The 23,163-nt window shown below is 42.7% G+C and overlaps 1 protein-coding gene across 1 annotated transcript in view; it reads left to right on the top strand.

Annotated features, from left to right (window-relative positions):
- LOC124545523 (putative fatty acyl-CoA reductase CG5065) overlaps positions 1 to 23,163 on the top strand; it is a 100,822-nt gene that overhangs the window by 69,127 nt on the left and 8,532 nt on the right. Inside the window, exon 6 of the mRNA XM_047124471.1 lies at positions 18,939 to 19,196. Within this exon, the coding sequence (XP_046980427.1) occupies positions 18,939 to 19,196 (258 nt within the window). The remainder of the gene's footprint in view (positions 1 to 18,938; positions 19,197 to 23,163) is intronic.

Here is a 23,163-nt window from a genome sequence, read left to right as displayed (position 1 = left end):
GGGGCACGTACAAAATTTGCGTTATGCGATGGTTCAGGTAGACGCGGTAAGCAGCCGCACCAAGTGTACTGCTTCTGTCACATACCTTCTCCTTCCCAGCCTACGAGTCCGACATCTGCAATGAGGGATCGGCACCCTACCCCACGACATCTGGTATAGGAGCCTGCACCACAAAATAATCCACACCACGAAAATTTAAAATAAAAAAAATGTTTTCGTTTTAAAAGAAAATTGTAGTATGGGACTTCTCGTACACTGATCAGCCAGAACATTATGAACACCGATGAACATTGGATTTACTTCCAAAATCTTTTCTTAAAGAATTTACTTTATTTACTAGTGATTTATCAAGAACATAAACACATTTAATCACACTATGTGATCGTGGAACTGTTGCCAGAGGGTAACTGATGAAAACAAATTTCTTTCAACAAACGGAAATTTTATTCCTAAAAACACTTTCTTTTTTTTAAAAAAAAAAAAAAAGAAACAGATTTAAAAATTACAATCAGAAAGCACCCACTAAATATCAAGCTACAATTTATTCAGAGGCAGAAATAACAATTTTTTTTATTTTTTATTTTTTTATTTTTTGGCTGAATGAGCTTTCGGGCTGAGAAGCTTGCCGCTCCCTTTTAACGTGGCCGTTGTCACGACCGCTCACAACAACCTCTGAAAGACTCCACTGGTGCAAAACTGCAACACACCAGATTACTTTAAACTAAAAATCTTAACTCATACAAACACATGAACTGTACACCCCATACGAGGGATGAAAATTGTACAAAACACTCACATTTAAAAAAAAAATTACTTGCCACCGAAAGTGCAACTTGTTTTTTTGTTTTTAAAAGAAAACTCTTACGGTGGAAGGGTGGCAACTTTATATACTAAAATGACCATTTAAATAAAAACCCATGAAATGCAGTCTTGCGTAAAATATACAAACATGCTCTACATTACACATATACCGCCTCTCAAGATGATAGGCAAGATAAAAACATATTTCAGGAATTCGGCCTTTGCACCTTAAGCAATAAATTCGTTAACACCGGATCCGACAAACATGACACAGACAGATATTGACGTACGGCAGACCGACAGACAGACACTAACTGCCTAATAAATGCGGACGAGTGACAGACGAGCAAGCTGGGGACGAGAGACTGACGATGAAAATCAGTAGAATTTAACAAGTAAATGAAACAACATATCACGAATGACTTAACTTCTAACAAACTGCGATGTCTGGCGAAGACCTGGCGCAGCACCCCCAAAACGCTCTCCCGAACCGTCCGCTGCCAGCCGCTTCAACGGACGCAGGAAGGTGCGCCGATCTCCCGTCTCACGGCGTCACAGCTCGTAACGGCCAGACCGACGTCGTGGGTTGACTCCTGTTGCTCTCGTGTCGACCGCGAAGCCACTACCCGTCGCTATACGACGCGGCCCACTGGACTCACGTGGCGACCTCACATGCGCCGACGCTCAAGGCGGACAAGTCATCTGGTGTCTCAGTGCGCTACCGACCAACCGATCGATCCAACCGCCAATGACCGTTGCCTGAGCAAACTCGAGCAGACAGGCAGCCTAACACATACTAGCACTCCCGACGGCAGACAGACACTGACTGCCCCACACTTACCCGGCTGACCAACTGATCAGACTCGCCGAAACTGACAGAGTGCCTCCCTGCCGAGCTCATAGCGCCCCTTAAATGCACGTGAACAGGCAACTTTTCCCCTTTCCCAACAGAGGGAGACACCAAAGCTGCGATTGCCACAGCGGCGCCACCGCCAGAAACGGAAGGCGACTGCTTTACACTACGCGCTGCGGCGCGCTCTTCAAAGCAGCAAATTTTACCACGGCTCAACCGACTTACTAGCGATATAAACCAGTCCATGTGATAGCAGCTTCTCCTGCAGAGGAATGAATGCTAGTCAGACACACACACGGTGCATGTGGTACTAGTGAGCGTACTATCCGTGTGTAGAATGGGGAAGGCGTGCGGTCTGTCTGAGTTTGACCAGTGTTAGATTGTGATGATTCGGCACGAGCGTTTTGGAAACTGCACGAATCGTCGGGTGCTCTAGTAGTGCTGTGATGACTGTCTTCAACACATATCGAAACTGTGGTGAAACCACATCCAGATGTCGTGGGGTTGGGTGGCGATCCCTCATTGTAGATGTCGGACGTCGTAGGCTGGGCGGACTGGTGGCGAACTGTGGGGGAACTAGGAGACATCAGACTCTAGTGCTGGGCAGCGTACAAGTTTGTCTCAATACGCAGTGCACCAAACATTTCTAAAGACGTGCCTCCGCACAGCCCATGTATGTGCCAATGTTAACGCCACGACATCGGCAACTACGACTGAAATGGGCACGTGACCAACGTCACACAACATTGGCCCAGTGGCAGAGCGTTTCATGATCCGATAAAACCTGAAACCTTCTTCATCGTGGAAGGGCGCGAATCCATTGTCTTCCAGTGGTACGGCTCCCTGACACATGTACTGCAGAACTGAAACGAGCTGCTGATGGTTCCATTGTGCTCTGGGAAACGTTTGCGTGGGCGTACATGGGCCCAGTGGAGCTCGTGAAACGCACTATAATTGCCAGGGAGCATCGACCACTGGTTGCAGACCACGTACACCCTTCCATGACGATAATGTTTCCCAACGGTAGTGGCATTTTTCAACAAGAAAATGCGCCGTGTCACAACGCCGGGAGTGTGATGGTGACGTTCGAGAAACACAGTGGGCAGTTCCAACTAATGTTCTGGCCTCCCAACTAGCCAGATCTGAACCCAGTCGAACACATACGGGATGTGACTGAATGTGGCATCAGAGCTCATCACTCCCTCTCCGGCATTTGCTGGAATTAGGTGACATATTTGTGCAAATGTGGTGCCAATGCCCTCCATCGATCTACCAAGGCCTCATTGCTTCCTTGCCACGACGAATCGTCAGTGTTATCTGTGCCAAAGGTGGACATACTGACTATTAGATAGGTGGTCACAACGTTTTGGCTGATTGGTGTAATCGACGTAGATGTAATTGTTTTGTACAGCCTTATTCGGCTGAAAAGTTCGATGGTCAGATGATACGAATTTACTCACCTCTCAAACGCAGCAACCCATCGCTTCAAAATCCCTGAAGTACGCAGTCAAATGTTTGGCACATGAGCCGGCAAAACCACAAACATTTTAAATGAATATGTGATATAATTCTGGAAGTTGCAGATGAGTTAGATTTCGCAAAAAGGCGATTTCTTCCAATGTTTAGAAAACTTTATTCATTAAAGGGACACCGTAGGAATCGAAAAGATTTATGAAGATGAACTGTGTCTGAGAGATTGGTTATTAACTCAAGACGTTATAGCAACGTGAAATGATAACAGTTAACATTCCTGGTTTCACTCACTTTCAAAAGCTGTCTTTTAAGACGAGTAATTTCTGAAGATATTATACGTAGTTTCATTATTATGTCTAGGCACAAGTTAATAGGAAATGAGATAAATTCATTTGAAGTCTGATTGACTGGGAAAGCTTTATAGTTGAAATAAAGTTAAAAAAATTGATTCGTTACATTCCTTGCGTTATCTTGAATATTGATTCTTCTTGGATATGAATATCAACTTTTTGATGTTTTACTTCAATCTATAATTTTTTGTAGCAGTATTACTAAGTGAAGTTGAATACCTTTATGATTCGTGTTCTTTCCATTTCTTAATCTCATAAATTCATTAAAGCGTAAATTGTGTAGTAAATTTTATAGAATCAAACAATTGACATAAATCTTTGATCGTATCATTGTTGTAAAACAATATTTTTGCAGATTAGTTACAAAAATGTTTCCGTAGGTGGGCACGACAGCTCAAGTTCAGTGGAGAGGTGAACAGATCCTAAATACAGCCCTACAAACACACACACACACACACACACACAGGCAGATGGTAAAATTTAAAAACACGCGTCACGCTCGCCGCCCGGAGAGACTTGTCATTGCTCACCCACATGTCTCGTCATCCACTCAGTGGTCGAGTACGTTGTGCAGTCAGCAGAATGATACGTGATTACTGCTTCCACCACGCATCTTACTGTAGGTCATTATTATATGGATTTAGATTTTACAGCTTTTCCGGAAACAAGTATTTTTCGCTTTAGCTTTAAATGCCACAAATTATCTATGAATAGGTATACGTCAAGAGTGTGTACGGCATATGTTATTTACCAGTGACTGCGTGGCCAAATGACTTCTCACATACTCCCGAAATGTCAACCAGGAACAAGCAACATATAGCAGCTCAGGCAGCCGTTATTACAGCTTTGAGTCTTCTGTGAAGGCTCTCCAGTAAAAAGATGACCACATGGAGTGCTTTGCTCTCTTTAAATATTTCCTTACTCATAAAATTTGAAAGTCTGTGCCTGCGCATCAACTTTCTAAAGCAATACGAAGCAATCACCACAAAAACTCGTAACATCACCTTTGAAGATTAGATGGTTTCAGAGCAGTGTGAGGTACAAAACATTTTAAGCAGTTGAGTGCGTAGAGTTTGGACCTAATTAATACAAGGTCCTCGGTTCTGTTCTCGCTTTGAGGTATTCATTTAACTTTAATTTAAATTCTACATTTTTTTACCAAATAGATATGTTAAATAACAGGTATTGAATAATATTTTAAAAAGTACAATAGATTTTAATTTTTAACTAGCTGAACACCTGGCATTGATCTCCTTCACCCATTCTTTGTCGATTTCCTCCACCCACTCTGTCCACCTCCTCTTCTTCCTTTCTCTGTCCAACTTCTTCTGTCCCAACTCTCTCTCTCCTTCATGTCCCACTCTTCCCTTTCTCTGTCCATTCCCTCCTCCCTCTCTTTCTCTGTCGTCTCCTGCTTCCCCACTCTCTCCGCCCATTTCTTCCTCACTCTGTCTCGGTCCGTGACCCTGTCCATCTTCTCCTCTCCCCTCTTTCTGTCAATTTTCCTCTTCCACTTTCTCTCTGCCCACATCCCCAAACCTTCTCTCTGTGTCCATCCCATGGTTTCCCTATCTTTGCCCATCTGCTCCTTCCCACTTACTATCTGTCCATTTCCTCCTCCCCCTCTTCTCTCTCCACGTTATTATGCTCACCCGGACAGGAAACTAGTGGTTCTTACCCCACAGTACTTCTTTACAAACCATAACTAATATGTGTACCAGATGTGGCTGGAATCGCTCGAAGGTTTAGGATGAGCTTTCTTCCCATTGCTTTGTAAGCATATGCCAGTCTGCAGATAGAAGAGCAACATTCCTGGAGCCACTCCGTAGAAATTCTGGACGTGTGGCGTGCCACATTGTCCTGTTGGAACTGCCAATGTCCGTCGGAATGCACAACGGACATGAATGGATGCAGGTGATCAGACAGGATGCTTACGTATGTGTCACCGTTCAGAGTCGTATCTACACGTGTCAGGAGTCCCGCATCACTCCAACTGCACATGCCCCGCACCATTGAAGAGCCTCCATCAGCTTCAACAGTCCCCTGCTGACATGAAGGGTCCATGGATTCATGAGGTTATCTCCATACCCGTAAACGTCTATCCGCTCGATACAATTTGAAACGAGACGTCCGTCCAGGCAACATGTTTACAGTTATCTACAGTCCAATTTCGGTGTTAACAGGCCCAGGCGAAGCATAAAGCTTTACGTCGTGCAATCGTCAAGGGTACATGAGAGGGGTTTCGGCTCCAAAAGGCCATATCGATTATGTTTCGTTGAATGATTCACAGGCTGACACTTGTTGACGGCACAGCAGTGAAATCTGCAGCAATTTGCGGAAGGGAGGCACGTCTATCGCGCTGAACGATTCTCTTCAGTCGTCGTTGGTAACGTTATTGCAGGATCTTTATCCGACCGCAGCGATGTCGGGGATTTGCTGTTTTACCGGATTCCTGATATTCGCAGTACACTCGTGAAATTCTAGTACTGGAAACTCCCCACTTCATCACTACCTTGGAGATGCTGAGTCCGATCGCTCGTGCGCCGACAACCACACCACGTTGAAACTCACTAATTCTTGTTAACCTCCCATTGTAGCAGCAGTAGCCGACTGTGCCAGACACTTGTCTTATATAGGCATTGTCGACCGCAGCGCCGTATTCTGCCTGTTTCCATATCTCTGTATTTGAATACGCATGCCTATATCAGTTTCTTTGGTGCTTAAGTGTACGACTCACACGCTGCATATTCAGTTACTAGCGAAGCTCTTAACTTTCGATAATTTTTATCCTTAAATCTGCTCAGAAAAATTCTAATCTTCAAAGGTGATTTCTTTCCGAGATTTGTTCTCTTTTACAAACGTGTCGCACAGGTTTAGGAAACTGACGTTTCGTTACGTACCAACAAATTCTGTGAGTATGAAGATAATCGAAGAGGGCAGAACAGTCGTCGAGATTCTGTTGTGAATTGTGACAGTGTATGCAGCGTTCGTTTCCATTCTTCCCGAAGAATGTTCAGCAGTTATCACTAGGTTTTGTACCATTCAGTCTGGGAACATACTATTACACTTTCGGACAACTATCGTCCACGCAATACCGAAAACAGCGATAGCAGATAAGTGAGAGAACTGCAGCACTATCAGGTAAACAGCTCGAGCATCCAAGTTACAGACAAAAATAATATACAGCGAATTGGAAAAGGAAATAGAGAATGTGCAGATGTCGATCTATTTGGCTTTAGTAGGGGTAAAGTCACCAGAAAGGCAAATCTGACTTTGCGCTTGATAATGGAACCAGGACTCACAAAAGACACTTGTATACGATCTGTCGACCTGCAAACAGAATTCGGCCACGTAAAGTGGTGCAAGACGCTCGACATTCTCAGGGAAATAGGTTTGAGGTGTAGTTGAAGCGGGTAGTACAGACTAGGACCAAGAGGGGGAAAAAAGAATGCAAGACCAAGATCGAAGTGCTCAGATCAGAAAGACCTTCTCGCAAGACAAGGATGTAATCTGTCGCCTGTGCTATTCCATTATATACCGAAGAAATAATGACAGAAATAGGAGAAACATTCAGGAACAGGATGAAAGCGCAGTCTGAAAGGATATTAGCAGGATGGCTACCAACTATCCAGCTAACTTTACACTTACATGATGCTGAAAAGTGCGAATGCTAGTTCAGGCTGCCTGAATGCCAGAGACCAGAACATCATTAAGTTGACGGTGGCTGGGAATTGCAAAGTGCAGCAGGGTGCAGACGGGAGATTTAAAAATAGGCAAGATGGCAATGGTGGGAAATTTTTTAAAAATATAAAATAATACTGATGGAAAATTTAAGAAAATTGTTTAGCATCTATTAAAATGAAACAGCCAATCACAGTGCAGTATTTTTGTCTAAAATGAAACAGCCTTTTAGTCAGTAGCACGTTATGTAACAACCAATTACAATGTAGCCTGACAGCCGCTTTTTAATCTCAAAAATGTTAATTATTTATCAACAGTATGTAAAGACATTGAAAATGCTGCAGTATTTCCGTGTCTAAAATACGTATCTTTCGTTCAGTAACACACACAGTCACACACAAGTATCCAAACGACTTATATTAATTATGAAAGCAGATAAGCACGTAAACAGTGTAAATTTTGGTCATATTGAAGAGGATCAAGCTGTCCATCTCTCTCTCTCTCTCTCTCTCTCTCTCTCTCTCTCTCTCTCTCTCTCTTCGTATTCATATTTCACCAAAAAAATTGTTTGTACCACATACTGTACTCTATCATCAGTAAATTCCATCCCACCTCTGAAAATTTTATTGAAAATCGTATAGCATTCCTAAGGAATATGAGAATGAGCATTATACTTACTCACCATAAATAGTTAACAACGAACATTGGTTCATGCCCTGTAATTAATGAATTAGACATTCGTTGTTGCCAAAGATCAGGTTTACTTCAATTACCAATCTTCAAAATAAGAAATAAAAACAACTGTTGTGTTATGCTACTGTTGCTTGTAATCTCCAACAGATGCCACCACTCGTGACCTTCCATAGTTATTTCTCTTAACTGTAGAGGGTGTAAGGGAAAATGGACCCCCAAAATTAAACATTCCTACATCTGAGTTGTTCTATAAAACACATTCTCATTGCCCAGAAAAAAATAACAAGTGTCAAAAAGATATTTACAACACACAAGCATAAGGTGCTCCATTCCAATTAGAGCAATAGGACTGTTTACCATTGTGGGAATGGTCAGACTTGGCTCTGCAAAACATGGCACACACTCACACACACACACACACACACACACACACACACACACACACACATGTATGATGAACTCTTACATTAAGTGCCATCATGCTATTTCCATGTCTAAGTATGACAAGTTGTAAAACGCATGTATTCTGTTAAAATAATATGCTATGTACGCAGTTAAAACTTGTTTTTAGGTGTAAACCGGGCGATGTACAAAAATCAAGTTTCAAGGAAGACTGAGACATCTGCCAGCTACCAGTCAAAATACCCGACCCTCCAATCGCTTACATACTATATTTCCACAACCAATTACTAAATAACACCAGCTTCTAATCGAAATGCTTCAAAATACGAAATATGAACAAGACAACATAGCCAAAGACAAACGAAATGGCTAATCACCATTTTAGGAGGGGAAGAAGGCGTTTTGATGAGATCTTTATTATGTTGTATCACTGTAACTGCTGATATTCATAATAAGCAAGGGGACCTTCATATTTCGTGGAATACGAATTTTCACATGACCAAAGACTATGGTGGACAAGATTCCACATACAAAGGTGAAATTTTGGTAACTCAGAAATACCATCTTTCCACCACAGATTTCTGTTCACCAGCGAACATTCAACCTTGGACCAAAGTAAAATTATTTGAAAACGTTTTTGAGGACAAACCACAAACAGGTTGCTCATGTAAAACCTAACTATGGTTACAGATCTGTGTTTTTAGAAGAAAATTTGAACTTTATACCAAATAAAATCGTTATATTTCTGAAAATACCTAGTATTATGAGTACAAAACACACGTGACACTGCAGTTTTATTTTCATTGTTCTGTAACATAAAAAATACACCTGACCTCCACAACTGATAAAACTGGCAGACTAAAGGACACTGGCAACGATCAAAGTTCCATTACTGTACCGCGCTTAACAATTCTCAGTGGGCTCTCGGAGTAAATATTTGCACCTCCAAATTGCCTGTATTACGTACGTATCACTGAGCAAGGTGGTACAGTGACTCACATTCAGAGGAACAACAATTCGAATCTGTATCTGACTATCCACATCTGTGTTCCACGATTTTGCTAAATCGCTTCGGGAAAATTCCAGGGTGGTTAATTTGAAAGTGTGACTGATGTTCTTCTCCCTGAAGCGCCACATCTATTTTGTGGCAAATCTGTGGGACAATAGAGGTAAAGCGTTGCAGCAGTAGCTGGCAGCTGGCAAGCATCAGGTGCTCCGTTACAATTAGAGCAACAGCACAGTTTATAATTTTGGGAATGGCCAGATTTGGCTCTGCAAAACTTGTCAGTACAATGGTGAGACACATTTCTTGCAGTACAGGCAAGAGGATTTCTGCACCGATGGGTTTCAATGGTGTTATTAATAACATGGTTAAAATCGTCTGCCGGCCGGAGTGGCCGTGCGGTTCTAGTCGCTACAGTCTGGAGCCGAGCTACCGCTACGGTCGCAGGTTCGAATCCTGCCTCGGGTATGGATGTGTGTGATGTCCTTAGGTTAGTTAGGTTTAATTAGTTCTAAGTTCTGGGTGACTGATGACCTCAGAAGTTAAGTCGCATAGTGCTCAGAGCCATTTGAACCATTTAAAATCGGCTTATCAGCATAACAGGGTTGCCGCTACTCGCTATAAAAAAGCTGTCCTTTTGCGCATAATCATTCGCGACCCAGCAGTGCTGCTAGAAGAACATGGGGGCTTTGCCAGATGACGTGACTACAAGGAGGTACCAGATGCAGCCACGAGGTATCACCATCACTCTACCACCACCCCCCAGAACTTGTGCCACGGTGCGGCAGGGGCATCCTTGTCCACAACATCACCAAGCTTGACTCCTGCCACAGGGGTCAGTAGGTCGAGTCAAAGGCACAGCATCTGCCTTCTCGCACAACGGAGTAGATGCCACAGCCCTCCCTCCATTACGTGTCAGGACACAGCCTTTTCCAAGTATGTGGCGCGTGACCTGGATATAGGAGTCCTGCAACAAACACACGGCGTCAGCAGCACTAGGGGACAGTCAAAAATCGTGTAGTAACCATCATGTTGTTGGTTGGCTGTGTACTGGCAGGTGATGATGGAGGCATGCCACCGCCTGCTCTGGTGGTGGCAGAAGGTAGCTGCTATGTCTGGGATTCGATCTACTGTTCCCCTGGGTAGCAGTCACGCTTACTGATGAAGTGGGGCTGAGATATCCCTTTTGCGCTATGGCATCAAGTCTCAAGGTAGTGCGTGAGGCATGGCAGTGGAGGCTCGTGTCAACCCCTCATTCGTTCACGTCCTAGTCATACTGCTGGACTGTGAATGATTCTGCTACAAAATGATAGCTGCTTTTATCAGACAGCAGCGCGTCTGTTATGCCAATGCGCCGCCCCCAGTCACGTTGTTGACAGCACCACTGAAGCCAGTCGGTAGGCAGCCTTGCATGTATTGCAAGAACTGTGTCTCTCCACTGTTCTAGCAGGTTTTGCAGAGTTGGGCCTGGTCCATCTCGCAATGGATAAACAGCCCTGTTACTGTTGGGGGAATGCCAACACCTCATAGTTCCTAGATGCAAGCGGCTGCTGCAATGCTTTACCACTGTACTGCCACATATTTGCCCACAAAATAGTAGTGACAGGTCACTATCACTTTCTACGAAGACCTTGTCCCTCTCCTCCAGCCCCTCAATGCCCGCACATAGCGCCAGTCTACATCAGAGGTTTCCAATGTCAGTGAATATCGTACCACATTTCACAGAACACGCTTCCACAACGATAGTGTCTTGCAGCTTAAATCTTACGGCTCTGAGACTGCATTTAACCTACTAAGGTCATTCACTAGACTTCTTCTTACACTGCTAGGCTGCTAATTTACCACTCCACTTAATAGCCTATTATTTATCTTGAGAAACGTATGACGTTGTATCTTTATTTTTTATCGTGCTAGTGATGTGGCCTTGGATACTCACTCTCCATGTCCTCACACTGCGATCCGAGGCTTCGTATCCTCCTAAACTGTATGGAATACGTTTCTCTACTCACACTACAATGTCACACACACACTCACTATTTCTGTCATCGCCCTGGAGTCCATCTCTTACAACATCTCTCAAGGGCACCACGCTCTGTGCTCATTTTGTTAAACATGTTTCATTACTAGGCAACTTGCCATGTATATGTACAAACATCTTCTAGCTATCCATCCCGTACTCACAAACTAAAAAAACACTGGAGAATTCTTTCTCTCTCACTAAATTAACCTTAGCAATACATGGTCTGGTTCCATTAAACTCTTGTGTTTGGCACATCGTTTGTCTATCCGGAGGTTTTTAACCCTTTGCCTTGGAACATCATTCGGAACTAGTCCCTGTGACAATAGTTGCCCTTATGCTTTCCTAGAAACCATCTTCCTAAATCTATCCCCATACATGAATGACATATGATACCACTGCTCACTATACTTAGTAGTGCCACTTATTTCTCCTTCTGTAGGTCTCATCGCAGACTGTCTTCCATCCAAAATACTAGGCTTCCTGGTACTTCTGCTTATCCAAAGCAACATCCTGGTGCCTAGTGGCATTACATCAAACGAATTAAGCCTTTGCGTGTTCATACGCAGTTTAACTGGTTTGTCCCATGTGACAAACGCACATCGCGACAGCTGCTCACTTGCAACAGTCTACCAGCTCTGAAGATTGATTCAGGAATGGTGTTCAGTCAGAAAATCTGCTCTCATATTTATCTCGCATCCTCCACCTGCATTAAAGTCGCCGTGCATATCTGAATGTAGCTTCGTTGTAAACAGCTTGCAGTACATGTTAGCAGCTTGCTCTGCAAGGCTGTGAGTTACTACTTGTGTTATCATTTCCTTCCACTTCTCTGGCAAACCAGCGGTTTCCACCTTGTCTGCTTCACCACTAGCTTTACAGACTCTTCTGTTGTTCCTTTTCCTCTATTCTGCCTAATTCTGAGGAGATAGGTGCACCACTTCCATATCGGTCACATCATAACTATCAATACCTTCTTGCGCCTTTCGCGTAGTATCGAAAATAATAACATCGTCAGCAGTTCAACTCCGCACCCGCGCAAATCATTGGCACATGTACTTCCCTGTGCACCTGGCCGAGGCGCCACGGCCTCTAAACCTCTCACTATCCCCCAACGCGGCAGATGCTGCTGCCCTTGCAGCACCCATGTTGTTATCCACACACCCACACACTCATTCCTGCTATCCTGGACTGCACATTTCCACATAATATTGGAGCTCGTACTTCTGTGTTGCTCTCCATGAGTTTAAAAACGTTATTATTATAAACACTTTCAGGAATTCGCATAGCATCACCACGCTAATTATCTTCATATTCCAACTGAACAACATATTCTGGCAGTCGTCAAATTCTGTTGTACCCCTTACCAGATTGACAGGTATGTATTGGGGGAACAGGCAAACTATCTGTCGGCTTCTTACTCTCACTTTCCATTTTCTTCTTCTCCCTCCTCTCTGTTTCCTCTCATCCCCTATTTCCACCATCTCAAAAATATTTCTATTCTCATGTCCCAAGTCCCGTTTTTGATCCAATGGTCGTCAAATATTCTCTGCCTGTCATCTGCATACTCCAGAGTTTTATGACAAACAAATTCATTCTCGTTGTTCCGAAGGCCTTCTGGTCTCATATACAGCTCTGAATTGTCCACTTGTAACTTATCCCCTACAATTTTTAAAAACTCCTCTCTGATAACCCTCTGAGTTATCGAAAAATTCATTTCCAATGATAATGACAACATGAATAATTTTTATCAATTACACACACAAACGACAAGGACGCCTAAACGAACTACTATTTCGTATTTCTCACTACTTCAGCTGCTTACATACCGAGCCACATTCCTTGTTATAAACTACTGCCGACTGCAAACGGTACACATTACAATCCGTTCCCTATGATTCTCAGATTCTGACATCATGAGAACTCCATTCAGTAAATAGAACAAAACATTAAAACGAAATCAATTTACGAGAACACTATTACATTATTTCCTATTATAATTGAGTGGCTGTTCATATTTATTATTTACTCACCATAACAATAACTAACCATAGTTACACCTTATATATTAGTAAGTGAGTAGTGAGGCACATCTCTTGCTTCTCATAATATCCACTGCAGAACCAACTTTCTCATTACCATATCCACACAGTTTTCAACATGTCGCGGCCCTGTCGGCAACTGTATAAATATTAATTTTAATTTTAAAAACCAACAGCCTCAGTTGCAAAGTTTATCTCCATTTACAAAGGTTTCAGTCGGGATTTACGCTGATACCCTATATAATAGTGAAATATTGATTAGGTAACTGAGTATTCCTATATAACTAATAGACACCTTCATAGATGGGTCCAATTTTTTTTATTTCACTTTACTAGTAAATTCAAGGTCAGGAATTAGGTTCGCGTCTTGTCCCAACAAGTACCCATCACAAAGTTTATACGCAGGCGCAAGATATTGCGTCTTCCTAGGCGGGCCTCATGACGCCTCGGTCAGTTCCAGTACAGCACTCGTGGCTGCCGCATCGCGCTCGCGAAATGGGACCTAGGCTGTTTCAGATACGTTTTTACAGTCTGACGATAATTTACGGATTTTTAGTTTTAGCTTGACGATGTCCACTACGGGCAAACGGTAATAACTTTTAGTCTGAAGAAGGTTGGGTTATCCCGACTGAAACCTAGGTAAATCTAAGTAAACTTTGCAAATGAGGCTGTTGGTTTTTTAAATTAAAATTAATATCTACACAACCTTGTCTGTGTTTTCCTGCCACATACTGAGCACATTAATACTATTACATAAGAACCAATCGCTTGCCATGATACTCACAGTCAAACTAAAACAAAACAGACAGGCTGCACTCACTGCACCGTATGTAGACGAAACTGCATCCCACAGAAGTCTAGTCATCTTCTTCATCCACAGGTAGCGATTATAGGCTATGATGCTCCTCCTGCTGTCACCAAGTGATGTTGTGAGGGCTTCGAAGATCCCACACTTCTGACCCCGACTAAAGCCAAAGGAGGGGGTGGTTGGGTGGTAGGTAGTGGGTTGGCTTCAGTTCAGGATGGTAGATGGTGAACTGTGGTGGGTTTGCACATCGGTATTGGCACAGGGAAGCTCAACTCTCACTTTATTTTACTCAGGCATTTGCACTCCGTCTGTGAGGGAGAGTGATCAAGCCCATCTCAGTAACTGGTGTGGGTCATATGACCAGTGATGTGAAAGCAACTGCCCTGCTAGCTGGCTGCAACACACCTGCCCAGAACTGCTGCCAGTGCCTGGTATGAGGCATGTGACCCAGTTATGTGATTCACACTAAAAGTACACAGTGTCAGCAGCGCTTGGGTACAGCCGGAATTATTGCAGTAGTAGCCAACTCCTGATTGGATGGCTGCAACACAGCAGGTGATGGTGGGATGCGTGGTGGTGCCCACTGGAGACAGTGGGTACTGTGACTTGGACTCGTGCAACCTTCGTCAGGAGTCAGGATTGCTGATGGAGTGGACCTGAGATAGACTTATCATACCATGGCACCAAGTCTGGAAGGTGGACTTAGTGAAGGAGGCAGGTATGGAGAGAGACAGAACCAAACTTTTCACTGCTACTGATGTCCACATATGTCCCCCTAGTCTGGTGCAGTGTCTGTGCCCTATTAGTACTGATGGGGAGTAAATAATTCTGCTACAAAATGACATTATTTGCAATGATCAGCAACGCACCTGTCATTCTAATGTGTTGCTTCTTGTTACATTCTTAACAACACCAGTGAAGCCTGCAGGAGAAGAACCCCCACCCCCCCTCCCCCGTTGCCTGTGCTGCAAGAACCGTATCTTCCCACAATGCTGGCAGGTTTTGCAAAGCCAAGCTTAGTCCATCTTGAAACTGATAAACAGCCTTGTTATTGTAATTTGAATGCCAACATCTCAAGCTTACCAGCTGCCAACGGCTGCTGCAATGCCTTACCACTATACTCCCACAGATGTACCCTAAAAACAGTAGTGGCGCCTCACCATCCTTAAAAAAAAATTTCTGAGCTTATGCCACATCTCTAATGGCCTTGTTGTTAACAGAACATTAAATCATAATCTTTCTTTCTTTTTCTTTATAATATTTATCAAGATACATATGCCTCACATGTTGGCATTAATGATACAACTAACAAATTAGTCAATGACTATAGTTCCAACTTCGCACCATGTATTACAGAAACCAAGATCCACATATATTCATTCTACAACATCACAAAACACACTACTGCTGATCCAGCTTACAGCTTAATGTGCAGTTATCGACGATAAGAGTTTGATCTTCGCGCCAACGTAAACACTGTTATTACCACATCCAAATTTGTCAAAAACTCTTTAGTTAGTTCGACTAAAACTGATATCAAAGTTGCCCAAAACATTAAAGTAATCCGAAGGCTAGGATTTTGATATTCTTCTTATAATGCTGACTTACACTGTCACACAGTAGTAACTACATGACATTCCGGTAAAACAGCATACTGAACAGTAATAACAAACATCTGTATATGCGAGAAATGTAGTACGCTTTCACCCACCAACTTTCAAAATCAGCCAAGCATTATAGTGACTCCATGGTGGTATATGAACTTGCAATACAAAAATGTTTGCCATTTTGTGCTGATAATGCCTAATAATGCTATCACATAGTGGAAACTACAATACTAATCAGACACAGACAGATAAGCATATTATTCTACCACAAGAAGCTGTCAGCATATGTGCCGTAACTTGGTTGGGTGTCAGGTATATGGGAATGCCAGCTGTTGGTGGTGAATCAGCTGCTGGGGATGCCAGATAGTAGGGGTGTTAGTTGCTTAATCAGTTACAGATAAGCATCAAAGAAATTGTCACATACACCGCCAGTGTTACATGAAATTGTAATGAAGTACTCCGGTTATAGCAAAAATTCTAACAAATTATCCCTCTATATCGCTATGTTGCAACAAAAATTGTAACAAATTACAGCACACATTGACATGTTACAGCAAATTTGTAAAACTTAGCCCCCATTAAACAGCAATATTCTAAAAAAATTGGGTTGCGCATTGCTATTGACAAACGAAATTCTAACAATACATCGCTATGTAACAGCAAAAATTACCCCATACATCACCATTGTTACACATAATTATAAATTCCAGGGTGAGTGTTGGTGGATCACAGAAAATTAGCAATTTTACAAAGAACACAGTTATTTACACAATTTCCATTTCTACTAAACAATAGTGCTCTAGAGAACACTTTCAATTTTGACTTACACTTGCCAGCCAAATTAGCAAACGTTACATTACACCTGTCTTCTTGATAATGTGTGTATATACACAATTGCACTGCACCTTGTGCAAACTAGCTGTAATCAAATGAAGGTATAAATTACAGCTATTTGCAGGTGTTGACCATTGAATAAATGACTCAGGCGTTATGAGATTTAAAAAAATCTGCTAAACATAAATTGTTTTGAAATAATGAGCAAGCTGCACATCACGGTTTCTCCCGGAGGTGTTATTTAACTGTTTCTATCCTGCAACTAAACAATTTTCGTAGATTTTCATCCTTGTAAAACGATATAAAGATGTTAATTACAATAACCTTGTCTTGACTTCCTATTAATTTTGCTTCATTTTGTCATAATGCAAGGATCGGAATCATAGACATCTGGTATCCCATCAATAGAAAAGAATACTTTGCACTCTCCTTTGTTTCAGAGTTCTTTGTTCCTTGTCTGCTTGAGATCTACCGGTATCAGGAGAGATGAGAACCTGTGTTGTCACAGAAAATTCAATCCTCAATAAATAGCTTGTGGTCTCAAGGTGGTGCGTCAGATTTGATAAAGCGATTAAGACAAATATCTCTGTTGATAGTATTTGCCATTGCGACTAACTTATTAAGTGTTAATGCATTGTGACGAAGATATTTGGAATTGCCTAAAAATGATGTACTAATAACAGGTAAGCGCCTAATGTGTGTAGCTCATTCCAACCGATCTTGCTGTGTCTTGGGAAGAAGTTTGTAGATCATAATGGTAAGAGAGTTAAAAGAAAATCTCAGCTTACTTCCTGTGATATTCCGCCAGTTTAGTTTTTGATGAAATGTTAATAAAGTCAATGGAAAATTCCTGCAGAACAGGCTTTCGTCACATCGGCCACACCAGTTTTTTTTATGAAAAAGCTCAGAACTGCCCTTTGGTAGAGTCGATTTACCAAAGACTTATTGCTACAGTGTTAATGATTTAAAAAGTAAATGATTTTACATCCGAAGCAACAACAAAAAAATTTTTAATTATAATACAGTTCCTTCTTTTCACTTGCTACTCTATTATTCATTACAAACCCATTTTAATTATCTTCTCTCTTAAAAATGTTTACTAACACCAGTATGTTAATTCAGTTAGTGCAATAAATCATTACAGTCATTACAAGTGGTATTTTTCGTCCTTCGTCTCTAGCAAGAGAGACTTAATTACAAGAAGTCTGCTCTTTTAATACACATCTCACAGATATATCTCTACAGAGATTGATAATTAATTAATCGTAGATTTTGCTGTGCTTTGCTGGTATTTTGCCTTTTTCAGTATTATGTCTACGTGACACATCTGACATTTGATGTCATAAAAACGTACTGGTTGGTTTCTTGTACCTCCCCAAGAATGCGCCGACGTCTGTTTGCTTATGTTCTCGGACGTAAAAAGGGAAAAAATGTAACATCAATATTGGCTCTTGTCAGTTTATCCTACCTTTGAAATTGAACCTTTCATGTGCATGATTTTTCCAATTAAGCAACAACCATATAGCATCAATAATAAACAGCAGAAAAACAGACATGCAAGAAAAACTGAAAGGATGCATGTGATACAAACTGAATAGGCTGTAACATTACAACGTCATCGAGACAGACCATCCCTTACATAAAGCTTTCACTTGGCATCTAAACAAGAAATACGAATCACAATTCATGACTGAACGAATCAATGCTCATATGAAAGATATAATTGTTATTTTCTCGTGGCTGTCTATATGTAGGCTACGTCACATGACACCGTTGGAAAATCACGAGTTGCATCCATGGTAGAGGCCTCCAAAATGGCCGCCCCTTTGTTGGCTACAAAACCTCACATGCTGTCCCCCCCTCCTCTCCCTTTCCTTCTCACACTTCTTGACTATATTTGTATTTCTTCTCCTGTTTCTGTTTGAGAAGGGTGGTTCCACGCACATGGACTATCCTACACTGCTATTAACAGCTGTGCACAACCAAAGTGCCCGGCTGTATGCAGCTTTTCAGATCATCGTGAATGGAAACCGATCACCGTGTTATTCCCAGAAGTCCACAGTTGTATTCCTGAAGATGACGGTGGAAACAACATTCGAAAGTTTGATAATTGTATTGATGGGACACATTATGGTTAGAAGCACCTTCCGCCAATCGCTTCACTGTGGTGTGCAACTATGGATTTCGATTTATATGTAGATGTAAGTGTAGATATAGGCTCTTGAGCAAAGAGTTTATTCTGTTCATCATGTTGTGTGTCCTTGTACAGTCAAACTCCGATACAGTTAGTTCTGTTGTGTCATCAGCTGAAATTCTGTGTTGGACTATTTATTTTCTGTTCAATGCGAAACTTATATAATCTTTTGTACTGATTTAGCTTGGTGCACATCCAGAAGCGCCTGCAAACGGGCCAGTTAATGTTAAATTACTACAAGTTCCAGGAGTGGCTTTTTATCAATAAGAAGCTCTTTTCGCTACTCGAATACATGTCACCACAGGACCAGGAAACGTTTTACTTTGATACCTCGGAGATTGATAGGTACGACTACATGAGGAACACTGTAATTGGAGCAAAAACATACTTGCTACATGAGGATATGGCAAATATATCTGGAGCTCGCAAACGACTCAACAGGTAAGCACTTTATTCCCATTTACTTTTAGAAACGTAAATTTAATGAAATACACTGAAAATGCAGCAGAAATAGTCTTTTAATATGCAGTGAGGGTATGTTCACAGGGTTACACTGGTTGTTCGAAAAGTCTCCCTGTTGTCGAAGGAGAGAGGGTGGGAGGGATTGCCTGTCTGACCAGCAATTTCTGTTGCTAGAAAAACGTTTCCTATAACGACCCACAGGTGCCAGCCATGTACTGTTCGCACCAGGCCGCAGCCACAGCTGACTGGCCACATACCTCGTTACCTTATGAATTACCCACCGTATGCTCTGAACCCATACACAAAACAAACTAGTCATATAATAACCGTTGTTAATTTTAGTTATTTTTGATTATTAATATTTAATAAGTGGTGTTAATATTACATTAATAGTAATAATATAATTAATGTTAGCATTCATTATTTGTAATTAATTATGTTCAATCTTGTTAATTATTTATATCAATAATTAATAGGTTTTTATTTAGTGCCTGGCAAACAGAACAAACATAATAGAAGGAAAGAGTGAAAGTCGGCAAATAAATAACTAAAAAGAAAAAGAGACTTTTCGTGTGATATAAGTTGAAATTAACCATCTTCGAATTTTTTCCTTCACTTGTACTGTGAAACCTTGGTGTTTGCCAAATTTCATCTTTATACCCAACGGACGTACAGTGTGGGTTTTAATGAGTAAGTCTGCGAATATCAAAATATGTGACTAAATAGCCGTATCTTCTGATTGGATTGAGTTGAAGCTTACATTTCTTATCTCACCAAAAGATCGTAGTCCATACAATGTGACATAAATTGATACGTCTACCCGTTGCTGAGAAAAGGGGATACATAGACAGACAAACTGGCGGACAACAGAGCCATACAGTAAGGGTTCCGTTTTCACCCACTGAGGTATGGAACGATAAAATGCAACCTAAAGAACTCTCCACGTGCGGCCGCGCCCATGTTTCCGTTGAATTCAACATCAGATGTTGCCATTAGTCTCCCTTTCTAGAGAAATACGTGTGTGTCTAAAAAGTTCGGTGAATACTATCAGACAACAAACAGAACGCAAGATACAAACAAGTGTTCTTTGTTTCCCTTCGAAATAGTCACCAACCGCTACAACACCTTATGACAGCGTTCGTACAGCTTCTGGAAAGCTATCAGCAAAGGCCTCCTGTAGAATCGATTGCAGAACGGTTGTCACACAATCTTTGATGGCACTCACGTTCACCTTTCATGGCCCCCTTCAAACGGGGAAACAGGAAGAAGTCCTCAGCTGCCAGCTCAAGGGAGTACGGACGGTGCTGGAGGACAGTTACACCTTCTGCGCCAGGAACTGGCGCACGGATCGCACAGTGTGCAGGGGCATTCTCATGGAGCTGCATCCATTTCCCAGTCCTGTGCAACTCTGGCCGAACCCGCCCGATACGCTGTGGCAATCTGTTCAAAACCGACTGGTAAAATGCAGTGTTAATGGCTTGACCTGAAGGAACAAATTCCTAGTGGATGATGCCGTTCTTGTCGAAGAAGGCGATCAACAGTGTTTTCACCTTGGATGTTTGCAGACGGCTTCTTTTTTGGTCGCGGGGTAGACGGTCAAAAGCGTGACATCGATTGCCGTTTTGATTCCGAATCGAACTGGTAGCGCCAGTTCTCATCTTCCGTGATGATGGTGTTGAGAAGCACTGGATCCTGGTCACACAAGGAAATGAAATCACCAGTAGTTTCCATCCGCTTTGCTTTCTACTCCCGTCTGTGAGCTTGTGCGGCACAAATCGGGGGCAGATCTTCCGCTAATTCCCGATTCTCCCGCAATCAAAGAGCTCGTCGTCGATCTTGTGCCAGCATTTGTCGCACTTTCTCGATCTTTTCTGGTGTTCTGCTTGTCAATGCCCGACCTGAACGTGGTTCATATTCAGTTGTTTCCTTTCCTTCACGAAATCGGTTAACCCATTCGTAAACACCTTTTCTGCTCATGGCACCCCTCCCGTACACCTGCACCAACATTCCATGTGTCTCCGTTGCAGTCTTTCCAAATTTGTAACAGAGCTCGATGTTTACACGTTGCTCCATTCCGCTGGACACTTCCTCACTGATTACGTTCAACTGGTCGCAGTCTGTTTACACAGCCTGTCACTTGCAGTGCATGCCGTGTTTCGGATTTCCTCAAGTCTCTGTAGACCCATGCCCATGCACACATGATCCAAGTTGCCGTTCAGATATGGCACGATTCACAGAACTTTTTAGACACACCTCGTACGCTATACCATTGTTTTTCGATTTGGAAGCCATGTCAGAAGATACGCTTTTCTCTGCTCTTATGTTTTCTGTTGAGTTTAGAGCGTTGGTTTGCTTGTGCACTGAGGTGACAAACGTCATGGGACAGTGATATGGCCGGCCGGTGTGACCGAGCGGTTCTAGGCCCTTCAGTCTGGAACCGCGCGACCGCTACGATCGCAGGTTCGACTCCTGCCTCGAGCATGGATATGTGTGGTGTCCTTAGGTTAGTTAGGTTTAAGTAGTTCTAGGGGACTGATGACCTCAGAAGTTAAGTCCCATAGTGCTCAGAGCCATTTGGACCATTTTGAACAGTGATATGCACTTACACAGATGGCAGTGGTATCGGGTACACAAGGTATAAAGGGGAGTGCATTGGTGGAGATGCCGCATGTACTCAGGTGATTCATGCGAAAAGGTTTCCGACGCGATTGTGACCGTACGACGGGAATTAACACAGTTTGAACGGGGATTGGTAATTGGAGCTAGACGCATGGGACATTGCATTTCGGAAACCGAAATTCGCGTATTACCTCTCACCATAGACAACGCATTGGCCGATGGCCTTCATGTAACGAGCAGCGCAGCGGTGTTTGCGTAGTGTTGTCAGTGTTAACATACACGCAACACTGCTTGAAATAACCGCAAAAACCAATATGGAACGTACGACGAACCTAGCCGTTAGGACAGAGCGGTGAAATTTGGCGTTAATGAAACAATGGCAGCAGACGTCCGACGCGTGTGGCATTGCTAACAGCACGACATTGCCTGCAGCGCCTCTCCTGGGCACGTGACCTTATGGCTTCGACCACAGACGGCTGGAAAACCATGGTCTCGCCAGATGAGTCCCAGTTTCAGTTGGTAAGAAATGACGGGAGGGTTTGAGTATGGCACAGACCCCATGAAGCCATGGACCCAGGTTGACAACCTGTTAACAGGGCACTGTACAAGCTTGTGGTGGCTCTGTGATAGTATGGCTGTGTTTAGATGGAATGCACTGGGTCCTCCGGTCCAATTGAACCGATCATTAACTGGAAATGGTTGTGTTCGGCTACCTGGAGACCATTTGTAGTCATTCATGGCCTTCATGTTCGCCAAAAACCGATGAAATTTTTAGGGATGACAGTGTGCCCTGTCACCATACCACAATTGTTAGCGACTGGTTTGAAGAACATTCTGGACAATGATTTGGTCACCCAGATCGCCCACCGTGGGACGTAATCAAGAGGTCAGTTTGTGCGCAAAATCCTGCACCTGCAACACTCTGCATTTTTGCGTGGGACTTCCAACGACTAGTGGAGTCCATGTCACGTCGAGCTGGTGCACTACGACAGGGTGAAGGAGGGTCCGACACGACACTCCGATGTATCCCATGACGCTTGTCACCTCACTGCAAAATTTTTCGTTTTTTCATTTGTTGCTGTTTTGACATTCTAGAAAGTTATTATGTCCCAAAAAAAGTATTTTGGTACTGGAAAAAACAAGTTTTTTGGTAATCGGGTTATTTCGCTAGAGAGTAGGGACTGTGCAAGTACATCTAGAAACCGACTAGAGATAGGTCGACGTCATCAAGTGCCTCGAGAGAGAAGCTCAAAAGTTTGGAGACCCAGAGTGACACTTCTAAGAAAACTGATGAAGACATTATAGCCGAATGTAGTTCCGCAATTGC

The sequence above is a fragment of the Schistocerca americana genome, chromosome 8 (genome assembly GCF_021461395.2).
Source record: "Schistocerca americana isolate TAMUIC-IGC-003095 chromosome 8, iqSchAmer2.1, whole genome shotgun sequence".
In the NCBI taxonomy this organism is placed as follows: Eukaryota; Metazoa; Arthropoda; class Insecta; order Orthoptera; family Acrididae; genus Schistocerca; species Schistocerca americana.
The sequence above is the reverse complement of the archived record's forward strand: the minus strand, read 5'-3'. Positions and strand labels throughout refer to the sequence as shown.